This window comes from Oncorhynchus kisutch, linkage group LG10 (assembly GCF_002021735.2).
Source record: "Oncorhynchus kisutch isolate 150728-3 linkage group LG10, Okis_V2, whole genome shotgun sequence".
Taxonomy (NCBI): domain Eukaryota; kingdom Metazoa; phylum Chordata; class Actinopteri; order Salmoniformes; family Salmonidae; genus Oncorhynchus; species Oncorhynchus kisutch.
Genome location: NC_034183.2, coordinates 58,942,152 through 58,960,646, shown reverse-complemented (window position 1 = coordinate 58,960,646; position 18,495 = coordinate 58,942,152). Strand labels below are relative to the sequence as shown.

Here is an 18,495-nt window from a genome sequence, read left to right as displayed (position 1 = left end):
AAATAAATTATGTAGCTAATAGCCTACATAGTTTGACTATTATGGATAAGAGTGATACTATTTTATTTAGTAAACAGCAGTCAAGCATCGATCATCATCTCACCAGAATCAGAACCTCAATATTTATTGGAAAGGAGTATGAATATCACCGTGCACATTCAGCACCCTTTGAAGTTCATCATAAATTATTTCATTTTATCCTAATAAACTGCATGGTTTCTTGGGTCGTAGTGGGAGGACCACACACCGGATCATCGTGTTTCCAAGTTTACTTTGATGGTTTTTATATCATTATTTGCGCATAAAGGCATTTCAATCGCCATTTTCACAACAAGATCCACCATATCATACTAGCAATTTATCGGTAGCATTTTTACAATTATACCGAAACCTGTTTCCATCAGAGCGGTCTTTTCTTCATTTTTAAAAAATACATACAACTGTGGATGGAAACATGTTATAGAGCATCAAAACTGTGATCTATCATGGGTGAATTGGGACCGAATGACTTATCTACAAAGAATATTAAATAGTTATTTATGATGCAAGGTGATTTGTAAATTAGTCAAATCACGCCTTGCTTTTGAAATCGTCTGCAATGACGAACGCGCCCAGTGATTGCCACTGCCTTTCGAAGCATTATGGAGATAACAATTGTCTGACTTGCGCCTGCCTACATGTTTGTTAGGGCGGAGGCAAGCCATCTATCTCATCATTATATACAGTATCCCTGCAAGTTTCTGCAGTTGCTCTTCAACAACTTCATTCTGCAGCCATCGCCTGCATTGTGGGAGGCTCTACTGTCAACCAATATGTTAGGGTGTTTGTTTGACCCACGTGACCAAATGCATGACTGAAATGGGAACCAACGCGATTCATACAGTGGAGGCTGGTGAAGGGAGGACGGTTCATAGTAATGGCTGGAATGGAATTAAACACTCCATCCACAAATTACATTTAATCTACTCCATTCCAGCTACTACAGCCATCCTCCACTCACCAGCCTCCACTGGTGGATATATACAAATAAATGTGATATGCATTCTGATTGTAGCCAAAAATGTACACACCTTGTGCCTCTTGACAAGTAGATTAATGATAAATTATTGGGAATTAATTGACAAATGCACCAAGGGCATTCAGAACTGGTGAAAATGAAACAATGTTTTCCTAATGCCATGATCACCATGGGGAATAGTGGGGAATAGTGGGAACTTACATTTTAATAACCAACTCATCTGATTAAAAACAACCATAACAAAAGAATTTGCAACAACCAAATATTTATTGATTTGAATGGATATTTCCATTACAGTTTCAAAATCAAACAAAAAAAGAGTAATATCACTCATTTTTTGCATTTGGAAGGAGAGTCAGACATGAAAAAAAATGTACGTTACAGTGAAAAAAACAGAAAACCTGAGGGAAATAGTTTTACCACATCCACTCCTGATAGAAAACAAATAGCCATAGTTTTGATTGGCTCAGTAGAGAACACAGAAGATGACAACTCCATATAATAATGTCTCTAAAATGTTCCTCAGAGCTGGTGTCTAATGTGTGAGTCCTGTTTGACTATTCCAGATTCAGGTAAAACAACAAGGGATGGGGTGGGTGGCAAGAGGAGTCAATAGGAATTCTAAATGAGAAGGCTCTGACAGGCTGTTTTGATTCCCCATTATTAACCAGTAGTGTTCCCATCAGTGTCCATGAGTTTGCTTGAGGAACCACTAAGAGCTAACAGCCCCAAATAGGTGGGCTCCATTTAAGAACATACAGTATAAGAGTTGCTGTTGACATTTGATCCATACACAGTGGAATAATCTCAAGTAAGCTTTTTAGCTCTCCCGACACCTGACAACATCCATTTGCTACTCTCCCGCCACTCGTTCTTCTTCCCGCTCTCCTCTTTTTTTCTTCACCTCTCCTCTAGGGCGAAGGGCTCCCGAACTTGGCACTCAGCTTGGTGATGAGGGCCATGACCTTGGGGTTACCCTGGTACTTGGCGATGTTAGCTGGGTTCTGAGCCACATCCTGGAAAGCTGCCATCACCTCAGGGTCCTTGAGAAAAAACACAGGAGAGACGGGATTAGATATGGATACTGACATAGAATCCAAGCACTAACTGTAAGACTGCAAACACTTCAATTTAAGGAGTGTCGTACCTTCATGGCGTTGAGCACCTCCGGGTCGTTAAAGAGCTCTCCCAGACCAGGCATGCCGAAAGGAGAGCCTCCAGCCCCCCCTGGGAAACCGCCAGCCCCCCCTGGGAAACCGCCAGCACCCCCTGGGAAACCGCCAGCACCCCCTGGGAAACCGCCAGCACCCCCTGGGAAACCGCCAGCACCCCCTGGGAAACCACCAGCACCCCCTGGGAAACCACCAGCACCCCCTGGGAAACCGCCAGCACCTACAGCATGAGACAAGGAACCCAGGATTAATGCGATTACAGGGCTCCAATGGACCCTTGGGCGATGGTCAGATAATGTAGAGCAGTGGTCACCAGCCCAGGTACTGGAGAATTACAGGGCCAGGGATTACAGGCCTTTGTTCAAGCCCTGCACTAACAAACCTGATTGAGCTAATCAACTTATCGTCAAGACATTTCATGAACCCATATTCTCTATTACCTGGGAAACCTGGGAAGCCACCTCCTCCTGCTGCTTGTCGAGCCTCCTCCTCCTATGCAGAGTTTAAAAAAAATGTTTATGTTGAGACACTATTTTGAAATTCTTATTCTCCTCTCTGTTCTTGCACCAAACACTCACCCTCTGAGCTTTCTCATGTTCTTCCCTCGCTTTCTTTACCCTCTCCTTCCTGTCCTTGATTTCTTGCTCCTCCCTCTTGCGCTCATACTTGCGCCGGTGCTCAATGATTTTGTTAGCCTGAGTAGAGAAATAGCATGAGTTGAAAGTCAGACCAGAACACACTGATTGACCAGACAACCTTGAAACTGCTCTGGTTTAAAAGACAGTTAGTGGCTGGGTACCTTGGGCTGGACCTCTTTCAGCATGGCACTGGCGTCCTCGTCGTAGTCCAGTTTGCAGGCAGTGGCCAGGTCCTTCGCTGCCTCCTCCCAGTGCCCCAGCAACCTGACACACAAAGAGGAAAGAGACTCAAAGTACTGTATTAGGGGTGTGCCAAAATGGCCATACTCGTAATCGTACCTGTAAAATGACAGTTGATAGTCGGATCAGATGAAAAAATAGAAGTGTTTTAATATTTTATTTACCTATGGACTTATTAGATGTTGACAAAATACCTCCTTGCACATTCACTGCAAAATAAAGCTGCAGATTAGGAGCAGCACGCAGAGGTGTGTCTGTCCTCAACTTGCAGCGGGCAGCCAAGTTTGCTGACACTCAGTCAGAATGCCCATCAGCGTTTCATATTTTCCCCCCTACCCATGCCTCGCATGTTAGATATTATGCACATAGATAGCAAACGTCCTCACCATGTGATTTATCATAGTAGCAGGAAGCAGCAATCTAAATTATCAGACCGAAAAATCTGCAAGAAAAACTGATCTTTATCAGAACAAAAAATATGCAAGGAACACTGATCTGGTGAAATGATGACATGAGTGGACAGAGAAATACAGCTTCACTCTATCCAATCAGAGCAGCATGATCAACGTACAGCCATCTCTTTTCTTTAGACAGATAGCCAGTTAAGCTATTTAGACCTTGCACATTACTGACTAACTTGAGAAAGATGTGCGCTGACACTCAAATTTATTTTTTCAGATCACAGATAACAAAATACTCCGATCACAATCCTATCCAGAAAATTGCCCATATCCCTTACGATCCTCATTTGGTCCGAATACTCGGCATATTGTATTACTTATAAATCATATACAACTGCATTGTGTCGGAGTTTGAATATGCAGCCCATCAAGCAGCATACTTGTGAGCTTTCCCCCTCCACTTGTAGGGCTGTGCAGAATCTGGGTTGATGTCAATGGCTCTGTCGCAGTCCCGCTTAGCTGCATTGGGTTTCTGCATCCGGATGTAGACGCTGGCAAAGAACATACGTCAGTCTGTATGAATACTACGTGATCATGTACTAGAGCACATCATGTGGTATGGCATTGTTAAGTCTAGCAGTGGGACTCACCTAGCCCTCTTGGCATACATGATTGCTACCCGTGGATTGAGTTTGATGGCTTCAGTGAAGAGGTCCAGGGCTTTCTGCAAGTCACCTGTATTTGACAGCACCAAAAAGTGATACTTATTTTAATGACCAGTGGTTATGTCTTCCCGATTTACTACAAGGTCAGTGCAATGTCAATGCAAGAACCTTAGAACAAACAACCCACCTTCTCCTAACGCTTCGATAGCTCCCATCTTCTTCTCGTTGGCCTGGTCCATCATTTCATCTGTCACCTAAAGGAACAAGAACACACTATTTATCTGCAAGACATATGAGATGCCAAGAGGTCTTCTGCTTTGACTGGGAAATTTCAAGCAGTCTTCTTCAGGCCTTGCATGCTCACTGGATGCATTTCTCATTAGTTCTCATCTGCAGAAACTCCCCAAATGAAAAGCACTTCATGCACTCTCCCATCCTTATGTTATATTAATAACGGATGTCTTCAGTAGAGTAAATATTCTCACCTCCAGATTTTCTAAGTCTCCCATCTCCTGAGGTTCGTCTGTGTCTGGCTCAATCACCCCATCTTGGTCGATCTCTGAAGAAGCAAAGGGATCCATTAAGGACTTCAGAATTTTAGAAGATATGAGAGACACTGAAAACTTGCGCCTCTAATTCCGTTATTGTATGTTGTATACAGTGGCAACCCGTCATTCAGGAGGGGTGGGACAGAGCCCCACCTGTTTTAATCCCCACATTTTTTGTGGGCTTGCCTGTTTTGCATGTTATTTTGGCATTAATACGAGTCACATATCAGTTTGCAAACTATGTAAAATAAATATATATAATTGAGTTAATAAAGCCACATACAAATATAGTCTTTCAGCCTAGCTCAGTTATTTCTGTGGCGGTGGGGCAAGCCAGCAGAAAATAGGAGCGTTGCGCCGTGATTGGCTCAGTGTTCTGTCACTCATGGGGACACTAAGTCACAACCAAGTAGTAAGGGTAGACATCGAAAATTCAAGCCCTTTGGCTCCTGCCATAGAATTACATTAGTAGTGCCCAAGAAGGCTCAAGGTCATTGGCCACAGATAAAATCACGTCAAATCATGATATGTACAGTAGCTTTGATTGGACTGATCATGTCAACATCTTACTTTCAAAATCTTAGCTAGCAGTCATCAATTAGACAATCTACAGGCAAATCCTTTTTAATCCTTGTCATATGAAAATAAATAATGGAGAAATTATAGTTAAATGTATTTTTTTTATTTTTTTAAACTTAATTTAATAGATAAAATGCATCGGTGCTCATTGGAAATCGCAAATTCAACAATGAGTGATTTGGAAGGAATTTGTGACAGTGGTTAACTGCAAGAATTGCAACTGGGAAGTCGGGAATAAATTAGCTCAGACTGGGAATATACGTTTTGAACGGTCATCCAAATCCAACTCGGAAATGTAAATCTGGCCCCTGTCTTTTTTTGGATGACAAAATGTTCCTGTGAAGGACCGCTGCGCCACCTTCCTGTTCAAGTGAGCACATCACAAGTCCAAAAATGTCTTATATGCTGCTGCATAAATTATGTAATATGCAAGGGAGATTTGTATACTGTAACTAAGAAAGTAATACTAAGTATATGTTGCGCAGTAAACTGTAGACCATGTGCCTCACCCTAATAATTTGGTCTATTTTCACCTCTTAATTTCACCTAACGTTACTGTTCTAACTCAGTGGTGCACATGTAGCCTATAACCTGTTTGAGAAATGTCATCATTGAATATTGTAAGAGCTTTCATTGTGTGCTTATATGCCCCCTTTATTTATCCTATGGTTCTGATTTGGTATACAGGGAAAACACTAAGAACAGCCCATGTTCTGAATTATGTCACTATACATTTCAAAAGTGCAGAACAAATAGTTATATTGACTACATCCGTCCTGGTTCGCTCATTAATGTCTTAATCGAAATTACAGATGACTTCTTATCCGCTTGTCGTCCCCTTATGCCATAGTTTGTACATCTCAATTGTCAGTAGAAACCACATTTGTTTAAGCAAGTCAGTCATATCATATCATTTTTTTTTTTAAAGGCAGTAAATGAGGCTGAATGAACTGTTTCGCTGCCAGACAAGGCTCCGCTAGTGGCCAAGTATAGCAGTGGTAAGGTGTTGGAACTGCTGTAGGGACAGCTTTATGTAGGTCTTAACAGTTTGTGGGCACCGTGTCACCGTTATAGTGCAATTGATTTATTGTTTAGTGGTGCAATTATTATTTTTTTGCCCCACCAAGATTTACATGCTACAATCGCCACTCTTTGTATAAGCACTGCTCAAGAGCTTAGCAATCAGTTTATAAGGCAGCATTACAAACTGTGTGGTCATGCAAAGTATTGTTTGTTATTCACTGTATCACTGAATGTATTAGATGGAATGGAACTGTAAATGTCTGGGTGATGATTTATTGGTATGGTGTGTGAGTCGAAAAAACAATTTCCTTTTGGCCTGTGTTCCCATTTTCTTTACGAACTGAATGGGTGACTGTGGGAAAATGTGTGGGCCAGGTGTGAGAAAGCTGCCATGGACATACCTAATTCACTCTCCTCACTCTCAGAGGAGGCATGGGGCTCAGGAGCAGAGGCAGGGGGAGGAGCTCCAGCACATGGACACCCACCCTGAAATGAATTAGTTTTATTGGCTGAACTGTACTGGTAGGCTGTCAAATATAGCAACTGGATGGATATATGAAACAAGTCATACTTATACCTTGCATGAAGAGTCATTTTGGGGGGCTTGTGGAATTGTAGCTCCCATTCTGAAAAAAAGATAATCTTCTTTCAAATTTGAATTCTCTCCAATATGAGCCTTTAAATTTTGCCAACTGCTGCCAGTACATGTTGGTGTATTACTTAGTACAGTAGGAATTCCTCTCTTTTATTCAATTAATAAAGTACTTTGTACTGACTTATATCAGACAGAGAGAAATATGCCTGATATTTAGCAGCAGTGAGTGGGTGTGACTGCGGCGTTCCTGTTCAGGGTAGTTGGGGAATTGGCAACAAAAATCACACGAAATTGCATTAACAATGACTTCATTCAATTAACTCTAATACTATTGATATCCGGGGAATAAACCGGGTTCTTAACATGGGTTGATCCGACTCCTAACAGATAGTGGGCCCGCTACTTTTGACGATAAAGAGCAACTGCACGCTTGACGCTGTGCGATAAACAGAAGGATTATCAACTGACCCTTGTAACCAGGCCCGGAGGAAGCCGAGCTCGGGAAGGTGCAATATGGAGGGATTTTCGTCGCACAACTTCACGAAGGCCTTCAACTCATGCACTTTCCGCGGGTCCATTCTCACTTCACAGGTCCAGCACACGCTACACAACAAGAAAGTGCGAGGAAGTAAAAATGAAACTGCTAGCTAGCTAAGTATGAGCATTGATAGCATACACATGTGCTGCACAGCCTCATTTAGTATTATTAGTAAACGAGCTAACTCCTTTATCTCAGAAAACAGTTTGTCCCAGGGCACGTGCAGAAATGTAGCATGGATTGTGAGGATAGAATATTCTGGAATTTTGTCGAGTTAGTCATGCCGTGGGGATTATATGAATGCATGATAAAATCAGGGAAAACAAACCAGAAAGGTGAATTATTTCCAATAAAACAACGTATATGAGCGTTAGATTAGCTACCTGTATGACCAGACAGCTCTTCAACGAGTGGTAGCTTCGAGTAGAGGGATGCAACCAAGCCGCCACAACAATCGCTATAAATTACTAGTCGATGGTGTATGTTCCGTAGATGTTTTTAACGCAGGCATTAATTAGATAGAAACATATGACAAACAAAACAAGCGATGAGGTCCTGCGTGAATGGATCAAGTCGCAAACAAAAGAGGTCATATAAATTGCTATCCAATCAAAAAACCTAATATTGTACTTCCACCAATGGTAACGATTGTCTTACAGGGGAAGCTGAAACTTGTCACCTTACAAGCACGTCAGACAGACGCATTTATCGACATGATACAGTCACAAATTCCTACATGTTGGCTGTCGTATGAAGAGGTAGTCGTTTTGTATAGTTTACGTTTGATGTTTAGTCTGCTAAAGTATTTATATTTTATGTAATTGTGTATACCGCAATACAATTTAGCGCCACCACTTGTGGACATCATGATGATGCGAGTTAACTGTCGCTGATAGTCTGACCGACTTGCAACAATGTTGCCCTCACTTAACATTTTGACCAGATCCATTACCCAATTGGTGTCACACTCAAAGTTTTGGAGTCAATGTGAGTGGTGAAATGTTTGGTTATTTTTATTACAATGGTAGATTGTCATTTTTATATCTGGCCACTGTCCAGACAAATGAGCCTATCTAACTACTGTAGTCAGGGTCAAGATCACAATTGTGTACTCTTGACGTCCTTTTCTCAAATCCTATTGGAGGAGAAGGTCCGAGGGGCGGGACCTCTTGCTTTCTCATCCAATGGGTTTTAAAAGAGGACGCGTGGAGAATGCAATTGAGATCTTCCCTATGATTTATGCAAGCTAATTTCACATTGTATGTTTGTATAACACAAATGCTTGCCTCAGCAAGATGGAAGGTATAATGGATGTTATTCCCCAATGATATGTCATACTTTTATTATAGGATCAACTTATAATGTTATGTATAAATCTTAAATCATGTAGATTTGTATGGCCAGCTGATGTGGAAGATTCTGTAAGACCTAGGTGAAAAATAACTGAATTTATTTGCAAACTTTTCCCTCATTGGTAACCTCTCTGCAGGTCATCTGTGGTGCCCATGCCGGAATGTCTCCGTTATACCAGGAGGGTGGAAACCACGGAAGGTTCCACCAAGATACCTCGGCCAGCTAAGCCCCTTCACTCATCCACACCTCATAAAAAATGGTGAATGTACTCATGGGCATACAGCTATGTCCCATTTCTGCCAATCAGTAACTCTACATAATTTACCCGATATCAAAGCTCATTGTTATCTTATTCACAACAGCAAACTATGGGTATGCATACTGTTGTGTAGTACAGTCGCTTCAGGGAGTTTTGAATGGTGGGTTTATAACTTCTTCTTCCCCTTCTTGCTCTCTGTCACAGGTGAGGTGACCCCTGGCTTAACCCAAACAGAGTTTGATCTCCGTCGGCAAAGACTGGCCTCTCTCATCGAGGTTCAGGCAGATCGGCTGGGACCCACTGCTTCGTCCAACAAACACCTCGTCATTGTCCTGTCCCACCCAATCTGCTACATGACCAATGACATCCCCTACCCCTTCCACCAGAACCAGGACTTCCTCTACCTCACAGGCATCCTTGAACCAGACAGCGCCCTGGTTCTATGTGGTACTGGCCGCCCGGACCAGGCCATCCTCTTTGTACCCCGCAGGGACCCGGCCAGGGAGCTGTGGGACGGGCCCAGGTCAGGGAAGGATGGGGCGGCAGCGTTGACCGGGGTCGAGAGGGTCCATTGCACAGAAGAGTTGGGACTTGTACTCAAAAGCCTTAAAGGTCGGGGGTAACTAGGGGAAAGTCATTCGAACATACATATTTTAGAGTAAATGTTACTCTTTGGATGAAAGATTAGGGATTAGAAGCCTGAGTAACGTAGCTCCAAATTGTGGATCAAATTTTAATTCCGAAACAAATGCAACTGTTTGAACCATTTCAAAGTGATGTAAAGAAATTAGACAAACTATATCACTAACAATTTTACTCTGTTTCCTCTCTCTCAGGTAGCACTGTGTGGTATGATGGCTCCAAGCCCTGCCACCCTGGGCTCCACCAAACCCATGTTCGGCCTCTGCTGGAAGGGGGGCCCATAGTGCGCTCTCTCAGACCCCTTACACACTCCCTCAGGGCCCTCAAGAGCCCAGCCGAGGTGGCTCTCATGAAGGAGGCTGGTCGCATCACAGCACAGGTGAGTCACCTCACACACGCCATGAGTGAAGCACTCTCAACTGTTCAAACTCTCTGCATCCCCTCTTTCAGGCATTCAAAAAGACTATGAGTATGTCTCAAGGGGATATTGATGAAGCTCTACTGTATGCTAAGGTGAGTTACAGGTCTTTAGACACTTTATAATTAGGGTGTGTTGTCATTGAAAATATGGTTTAACACCTATGGTAGCAACGATAATGATGAAATGTTAATGTGAATCTCTTTCTCAATCCCAGTTTGATTTTGAGTGCCGTGCCCACGGAGCCAATTTCTTGGCCTATCCTCCTGTGGTTGCTGGTGGAAACCGAGCCAATACACTTCATTACATAAACAACAACCAGATTGTCAAGGTGAAGGGACATATGCAATGTTGCTGCTGAATGTGGGCCCATAATTCTGAGGTCAGAATATTTAGAATTCTTAACACCCCAGCATTGCCACGATGGCACATACTACATCTACCAGTAACTCTGTCTGTGTCCAGACAAATAAGACTTTGCCTAATTCCTTGTCTTTTCTTTCTCTAAGAATGGGGAGATGGTGCTACTTGATGGAGGGTGTGAATACTTTTCTTATGTCAGTGATATTACTCGCACCTGGCCGGTGAACGGAAAGTAAGTTGCATCAACAGAGATACCATTTTGGATGTTTGCTCCTTCTCTCCTCTCTCTCCCTCCTTTTAATGAAGTCTCCTTTTCTACCCCTCTCTTGCATGGTGAGCCCAGGTTCAGCCCTGCCCAGGCAGAGTTGTATGGGGGGGTGTTGGAGGTGCAGAAGGCCTGTCTGTCTCTGTGCTCCCCAGGAGTCAGTCTGGACCACATCTACAGCACCATGTTGGCTCTGCTGGGACGCCAACTCAAACAGCTGGGTATCGTGAAGGGCTCCACCAGTGATGCTGATACACTTAAGGTACGCTCAGTGTCGTTGTGTCCTTCTGCTCAAAGTAGTTCCATAGTTGGAGAAAATAACTTCAGGTCCAGGTTAACTGATAATGATATCAAATGCATGCATAGATAACTGAAGGGTGTTTAGCATCAATGTAAATGATATCGCTTACTTACTCAAATGTTTTAATAGTAATATTTAATTGAAAGTAATAGGTTATATTTTGTGGCTTAGGGGGACCATGGAGATTCAATGGCTAGGAAAGGGTATTAGAGGTTAATGCTGTGTATCAAAAAACCTATTGGATAACAAACACTAATACTAATAACGTTCAGTAATAAACCATATACAGTGCCTTGCGAAAGTATTCGGCCCCCTTGAACTTTGCGACCTTTTGCCACATTTCAGGCTTCAAACAAAGATATAAAACTATTTTTTTGTGAAGAATCAACAACAAGTGGGACACAATCATGAAGTGGAACGACATTTATTGGATATTTCAAACTTTTTTAACAAATCAAAAACTGAAAAATTGGGCGTGCAAAATTATTCAGCCCCCTTAAGTTAATACTTTGTAGCGCCACCTTTTGCTGCGATTACAGCTGTAAGTCGCTTGGGGTATGTCTCTATCAGTTTTGCACATCGAGAGACTGACATTTTTTCCCATTCCTCCTTGCAAAACAACTCGAGCTCAGTGAGGTTGGATGGAGAGCATTTGTGAACAGCAGTTTTCAGTTCTTTCCACAGATTCTCGATTGGATTCAGGTCTGGACTTTGACTTGGCCATTCTAACACCTGGATATGTTTATTTTTGAACCATTCCATTGTAGATTTTGCTTTATGTTTTGGATCATTGTCTTGTTGGAAAACAAATCTCCGTCCCAGTCTCAGGTCTTTTGCAGACTCCATCAGGTTTTCTTCCAGAATGGTCCTGTATTTGGCTCCATCCATCTTCCCATCAATTTTAACCATCTTCCCTGTCCCTGCTGAAGAAAAGCAGGCCCAAACCATGATGCTGCCACCACCATGTTTGACAGTGGGGATGGTGTGTTCAGGGTGATGAGCTGTGTTGCTTTTACGCCAAACATAACGTTTTGCATTTTTGATAAAAAGTTCAATTTTGGTTTCATCTGACCAGAGCACCTTCTTCCACATGTTTGGTGTGTCTCCCAGGTGGCTTGTGGCAAACTTTAAACGACACTTTTTATGGATCTCTTTAAGAAATGGCTTTCTTCTTGCCACTCTTCCATAAAGGCCAGATTTGTGCAATATACGACTGATTGTTGTCCTATGGACAGAGTCTCCCACCTCAGCTGTAGATCTCTGCAGTTCATCCAGAGTGATCATGGGCCTCTTGGCTGCATCTCTGATCAGTCTTCTCCTTGTATGAGCTGAAAGTTTAGAGGGACGGCCAGGTCTTGGTAGATTTGCAGTGGTCTGATACTCCTTCCATTTCAATATTATCGCTTGCACAGTGCTCCTTGGGATGTTTAAAGCTTGGGAAATCTTTTTGTATCCAAATCCGGCTTTAAACTTCTTCACAACAGTATCTCGGACCTGCCTGGTGTGTTCCTTGTTCTTCATGATGCTCTCTGCGCTTTTAACGGACCTCTGAGACTATCACAGTGCAGGTGCATTTATACGGAGACTTGATTACACACAGGTGGATTGTATTTATCATCATTAGTCATTTAGGTCAACATTGGATCATTCAGAGATCCTCACTGAACTTCTGGAGAGAGTTTGCTGCACTGAAAGTAAAGGGGCTGAATAATTTTGCACGCCCAATTTTTCAGTTTTTGATTTGTTAAAAAAGTTTGAAATATCCAATAAATGTCGTTCCACTTCATGATTGTGTCCCAGTTGTTGTTGATTCTTCACAAAAAAAATACAGTTTTATATCTTTATGTTTGAAGCCTGAAATGTGGCAAAAGGTCGCAAAGTTCAAGAGGGCCGAATACTTTCGCAAGGCACTGTAGGTCCTTTATAATCCTAAATTATTACATTTATGTGTAGAAATTTCAGACCATTGACCTTTTTAAATTCAGATTGGTAAGAAATGTCAGGACCTGAGTTAGATTGCACATTTCCTGACAGTAAAAGGGCTCCCGAGTGGCACAGTGGTCTAAGTGCAAGAGGTGTCACTACAGACCCTGGTTTGATTTCCGGCTGTATCACAACTGGTCGTGATTGGGAGTACGATAGGGTGGCGCACAATTGGCCCAGCGTCGTCTGGGTTAGGGTTTAGCCGGGGTAGGCCGTCATTTTAACTAAGAATTTGTTCTTAACAGACTTGCCTAGTTAAATAAACATTTTAAAAATCTGCAAAAATAATGGCAAGTCTCTAGATCGGATTTTACATTTGGATTCAGACAGTACAAGAATCAGTCTTTAACACCACTGATTTCAAAATGCGTACAGTCCAGAGACATGGTTAATTACCGACAGAACAATCTAGACATGTCAACACAAGTGTGCAGTTTCTTCCGTGTCGAATGTGAAAAACAGGCAGAGTTCTCTGGTGCAATACCCAGGAAAGCGTATAGTTTCTCCCAGGATGCAACATAGTAAAAACACTAAAATCTCTCCGTGTTTATGGGGCATCGGTCCCTAAATTCATCATCCTCAGTGTAAGAGTCTAGGGTAGACAATGGCAACATGTTCGTTTGTAGCTTAACGATCAATGTGAGAAATAGCCATACGTTTTCTAAGACTCCGATTAAAAATATTAGGCCTATGAGGTTGCACAATAATCAGGCCTTGATGGTAGTTGGGAGAAGACCGAAAGGTCGGGGCCAAGGGTTGCAGCACGCCACAGGAGTAGCCTAGGTATCACACCGGCTTGTGTTGGGAGGCTGGGTAGGAGAGAAAGCAATCAGCAAGACCGGCGTGTGGTGGAGGAGCTTTCAGCAATGGCACCGGAGCGATTGATATCGGTTTGCTTTCTCGATTTATAGTTCTTTTATAAATGTTTAGAGTGACCCGTGTAATTTCTCACCAAAAGATGGACATGCCATTGCCATGTTAGGCATTCTAGCAGTACCAGATGATCTCAAAATGGCCTAGAATAGGGGTTCTTAAACTTTTTTGGTCTGGGACCCCATTTGGATAAAAAAAAATGAAAATAAATAGTGACCAACAGTAAAAAAAAAAAGATAAAAAATGTAATCAACGGCCAATGTTAACTTTAAAATGGTTTGGCTCTGAGTCTATTACAAATCACTCTGACAGTATTTCAATCGGTATGGTTTGAAATGCATCAGAAAGGTATTGGGAAATTCAGAAGATTATCAGGCAATAAATAATATTGTATGATCTTCTGTGTAGAAAAGAACATCACCCCAAGTCTGATTTAGTGCCTAATCTTGTCCACTCGGTTGTAGTAAGAAAACAGAAACCGCTCTGTTCATTACTGTATTTAGCATCAGTTACTGATGCATCAATTACTGATGTAACCCCAGTTCTATGAACTAAATGCAAATTCTCGTGACCCCACTACAAATCAGGTAACCACACATGGGGTCGCAACCCCTAGTTTGGGAAAACCTGGCTTAGAACATGTTAAAATAATACAACACAGGATGTTTAAGGAAATATATTGAACATTTTATTCCAAAACCATCACACTGTTGTAGTAGTGTGATGTACTAATGTTGGAGTAATGATTAATAAATGGTGAGCAAAACTGTTTAAATGCCTTGTAAATGGTTTGTTACTGACCGTTATTATAAAGTGTTAGGCCTACCCATGATGGCAGTTAGCCTAGCGATCAGAGCGTTAGGCCAGTAACTGAAAGGTCGCTGGTTCAAATAAATGAGATGACAAGGTGAAAAATCTGACTGCCCTTGAGCAAGGCACTTAACCCTAATTTACTCCAGGGGTGCTGTACTACTATGACTGACCCTGTAAAACAACACATTTCACTGCACCCATCTGGTGTATGTGACAAATATATGTCAAAATGAAAGGCAGACACAGAACTGAAAGAAGGGACCCTATAAGTCACAGTTAAAATCTTTTCTGGGCAAAGAATCCTGGAACTTTGGATATTTTGTGTTTACTTTGCTCTCTCGAATGGTCTGTGGTCAGGAAATGACATTAACGTCTTCTGGCCCATTTTAAACTGTAAAGTAGTGACCTAATTACACCCTTCGCAAAGCACAATATCCCTGTGTACTACCTATAATCGAGGCATCACTTTTCTGTAGCAATTCAACTCGGGGGGGAGAAATCAAGCCAAAGCAAAGTTCAATATACATTTGATTGAGCAGCTGTGCTCTTTCAAAAGTTTTGGATTGCGAATTAAAGTGTAATCAATTACTGAAATATTTACTAACAATCCTGACTAGCAAATGCCTCTAGAGATTAATAGTGTACTCCAATCCAAATGTTGAGCAGGTATATTTAGAATATATGCTCATTAAATAAGAAAGCAGTAGTCTAGCTGTGGTAATTTTGGTAGATACATTTTTATTTGTACTTATGGGACCAACACAGTCCTTCCCTCCTGAAATACAAATTTTAGATGTCAACGATAGATAAAAGTAGATGAATACCAGCAGTAATAAATTAACTTACATTTCTCAAACTGAAACTTGACCATAGATAAACCTAGATTTGTAATGGAAGGTAACTTTATCACCACATAGAATGAATTTTCTGTGAGATATTGGAACATTGAGTGCAGAGCATGCAGTGTACTTTGTTGCTTCGGTGACCTGTATTGCTGCTTCTAGGCGGCGAGGCGCTACTGCCCCCACCATGTTGGTCACTACCTGGGCATGGATGTGCACGATACCCCTGAGCTTTCCCGCTCTCAGCCCCTCCAGCCTGGAATGGCAATCACAATAGAGCCAGGTACTGTATCCATGAGCCAGGGTACAATCTCTCTCTCACTCACACAGTTCAGTTCTTCATATTAGTCATATTCAACTGATTGACAAACTTTGAGAAACTGTGCACTTTTTAGGCTGGATTAACACTCCACTAGGGGTATTCTGCCTTAGAGGCAACACTTTATTACTGCACCACACACACAGTGGGCTCCACATAGTTTACATGGTAGAATGTAACTTTACACAAGTATCATTTATGTTTAGCTAAGGAGAATGTTGTGTAGTGTAAACCCAGCCTTCCCAGTGAAACAACCAGAGATTCCTATACAAACACTGAAGCACTACTGTTCCAGTGTTTAATGCATGTGTGTGCATGAATGCATCAAGTGACTACACTCCAGTCCATCTCTCTCTTTAAGGGCTGTACATATGTGAGGACGATGACCAGGTTCCAGAGCGATTCCGTGGACTTGGGGTGAGAATAGAGGACGACGTTGTGATTCAAGACGAGATAAACCCCTTGATACTGTCCTCTGACACACCCAAAACCATTGCTGATGTTGAAAGAGCCTGTGCACAGAGTTAGGGCTGAGAGAGACCAGACATGGGGAGGGTATATACCTTGCTCCCAACTGAAGTGTGACCGTATACACTCCTCAAAATGCTGAGTGTGAGCAAGAGTGAGTGTTCATCCCTCTCGAGTGACTGGTCACATTTCAGTGGGTTCTTCTTCGGTATTGGCGATTGCACAATTTAATGTGCATCCTGCCAGCTACTGTGCGGGATGGAAACGGGGTTTCCCCAAAAAGCGTAACAACCAACAAAAAATTAACAAACTACCAAAAATTAAATATCAAAACAACTTCACTGTTAAAAAATAAACTGATCTGATCCCTACACAGGCTCAGGGGGAGCCTGGGAGGGCGGGCTGTCTTCCGGCGCCAATACCCCTTCGAAGTGCTTCAGATGTATACTAAACAAAAATATAAAGTGTTGGTCCCATGTTTCATGAGCTGAAATAAAAAAGGTCCCTGAAATGTTCCATAGATGCAAAATGCTTATTACTCTCAAATTTTGTGCACAAATGTGTTTATATCTGTTAGTGAGTGTTTCTCCTTTGCAAAGATAATCAATCCACCTGACAGGTGTGGCATATCAAGAAGCTGATTAAACAGCATGATCATTAAACTGGTGCACTTTGTGATGAGACAATAAAAGGCCACTCTAAAATGTGCAGTTTTGTCACACAGCACAATGCCACAGATGTTACAAGTTTTTAGGGAGCGTGCAATTGGCATGCTGACTGCAGGAATGTCCAAACAGAGCTGTTGCCAGAGAATTTACGGTTAATTTCTCTACCATAAGCCGCCTTCGACATCGTTTTAGAGAATTTGGCAGTACATCTGACTGGCCTCACAACCGCAGACCATGTTTAACAATGCCAGCCCAGGACCTCCACATCTGGTTTCTTCTCACTAGGGGATTGTCTGAGAAGGGGGAGGGTGTATTTCTGTCTGTAATAAAGCCCTTTTGTGGGGGAAAACTCATTCTGATGGGCTGGGTCTGGCTCCCAAGTGGGTGGGCTTATGCCCACCTATGGCTGTGCCCCTGCCCAGTCATGTGAAATCCATAGATTAGGGCCTAATTAATTTATTTCAATTGACTGGTTTCTTTCTATGAACTGTAACTCAGTGAAATATTTGAAATTGTTGCATTTTTGCGCTGATATTTTTGTGCAGTATAAAATCCTTAAATCCCTAAAACGTTTCTGCTGCAGCCACAATCTCCAGTTTCTCAGACTTCTTTGAGAGTTGAGCCGCAGTTTATAACTGTGGCAATGAACACCACAAAATCCACCTTTTTAACACAGGGTATCTTTTGACTGGCAGCAAACATTTACTACAGGCTGTGGTACATCCACTACCATGTATTCACTAGCATCACTTGTTTTCCCAATTATTTATATGGGTTTCTGGAGGACTGCTTGATTATTCCTCATGGATCTGAATGTGGTAATGTTTTCATTGTCTTTTCTACTATAAAAATAGAACATGTCTGTTCTCAAACTAATACAATTCACAGGTTCCTTGCAGGATTAGGAGAGCATTAGATAATGGCTCTATTGTGCAAGAATCGTCTCATTTATTAGGAATATTGGGATTTGAGATGAATTTAATGAAGACAAATTTATATTTGTGTGTGTGTTATAGTTTTTATACATAGTCATGTCTAATTGAAAATGCTGTTAACAGAATATTCAGTTCTATTATTTCTAACAGTTGGTCATAAATCTACTTAAATGAGACACCTGATATAGCCTATATGAGCATCGTTTGCCGCAATGATAATCTTATTTGTATCGAGAAGTGAAGCGCCCTCTTAAATATATTCTGATATGTTGGTGGAACACGACTGCCCCCTACAGATGATAGCACTAGTATTGCCACTCCGAAAAAATACGAAATGATTTTCCGGGCAATCCCGAGTACCAACCCCCTTCACGACTAATATTGCTGTACCTCAACCCTCCCCCGTGTCAGAGGAGTAGAAACAACAAGCCGCCATTTTGTTTGTGCGGACAGACCGAAAGAGGCAGGAGATACCGAGAAAGAAAGCGACTTCAGCGCGGATAATAGCGACTCCGAGACCCGCCGGTGAAAGAGTGGCGATGTCGTGTCGGTGCGAAAAGAGGGATGAAAGTAAAA

General features: G+C 42.1%; 2 protein-coding genes across 3 annotated transcripts; one reads left to right on the top strand and one right to left on the bottom strand.

Annotated features, from left to right (window-relative positions):
- Window positions 1-1,266: 1,266 nt before the first annotated feature.
- Window positions 1,267-8,012, bottom strand: LOC109898528 (hsc70-interacting protein-like). The gene is made up of 13 exons (XM_020493514.2): window positions 7,801-8,012; window positions 7,348-7,482; window positions 6,862-6,910; window positions 6,686-6,770; window positions 4,620-4,693; window positions 4,322-4,388; window positions 4,120-4,204; window positions 3,910-4,020; window positions 2,990-3,092; window positions 2,769-2,885; window positions 2,631-2,682; window positions 2,166-2,410; window positions 1,267-2,061 (listed from the first exon to the last, which is right to left on the bottom strand). The coding sequence occupies exons 2-13, from the start codon at window positions 7,455-7,457 to the stop codon at window positions 1,930-1,932; spliced, it is 1,230 nt and encodes a 409-aa protein (XP_020349103.2). The 5' UTR covers window positions 7,458-7,482; window positions 7,801-8,012; the 3' UTR covers window positions 1,267-1,929.
- An 86-nt stretch (window positions 8,013-8,098) lies between these two features.
- On the top strand, window positions 8,099-16,838 carry LOC109898527 (xaa-Pro aminopeptidase 3). Of its 2 annotated transcripts, XM_031834269.1 has the most exons (10): window positions 8,100-8,404; window positions 8,907-9,029; window positions 9,234-9,641; window positions 9,866-10,050; window positions 10,122-10,184; window positions 10,307-10,420; window positions 10,599-10,684; window positions 10,796-10,979; window positions 15,692-15,812; window positions 16,210-16,838. In XM_031834269.1, the coding sequence occupies exons 1-10, from the start codon at window positions 8,332-8,334 to the stop codon at window positions 16,374-16,376; spliced, it is 1,524 nt and encodes a 507-aa protein (XP_031690129.1). In that variant the 5' UTR covers window positions 8,100-8,331; the 3' UTR covers window positions 16,377-16,838. The 2 variants fall into 2 exon arrangements, with proteins under 2 accessions (XP_031690130.1, XP_031690129.1); XM_031834270.1 differs by lacking the exons at window positions 10,122-10,184; window positions 10,307-10,420 and having other exon boundaries at window positions 8,099-8,404.
- The last annotated feature ends 1,657 nt before the right edge of the window (window positions 16,839-18,495 follow it).

Coding starts and splice junctions, on each gene's coding strand:
- LOC109898528 (XM_020493514.2), bottom strand. CDS start 7,457: ATGGACCCGCGGAAAGTGCATGAGTTGAAGGCCTTCGTGAAGTTGTGC. Junction 6,771..6,861: donor AAAATGACTCTTCATGCAAG/GTATAAGTATGA, acceptor AATTCATTTCAG/GGTGGGTGTCCATGTGCTGG. Junction 4,389..4,619: donor GAGACTTAGAAAATCTGGAG/GTGAGAATATTT, acceptor TTGTTCCTTTAG/GTGACAGATGAAATGATGGA.
- LOC109898527 (XM_031834269.1), top strand. CDS start 8,332: ATGTTGCCCTCACTTAACATTTTGACCAGATCCATTACCCAATTGGTG. Junction 9,030..9,233: donor TCCACACCTCATAAAAAATG/GTGAATGTACTC, acceptor TCTCTGTCACAG/GTGAGGTGACCCCTGGCTTA. Junction 9,642..9,865: donor TGTACTCAAAAGCCTTAAAG/GTCGGGGGTAAC, acceptor CCTCTCTCTCAG/GTAGCACTGTGTGGTATGAT.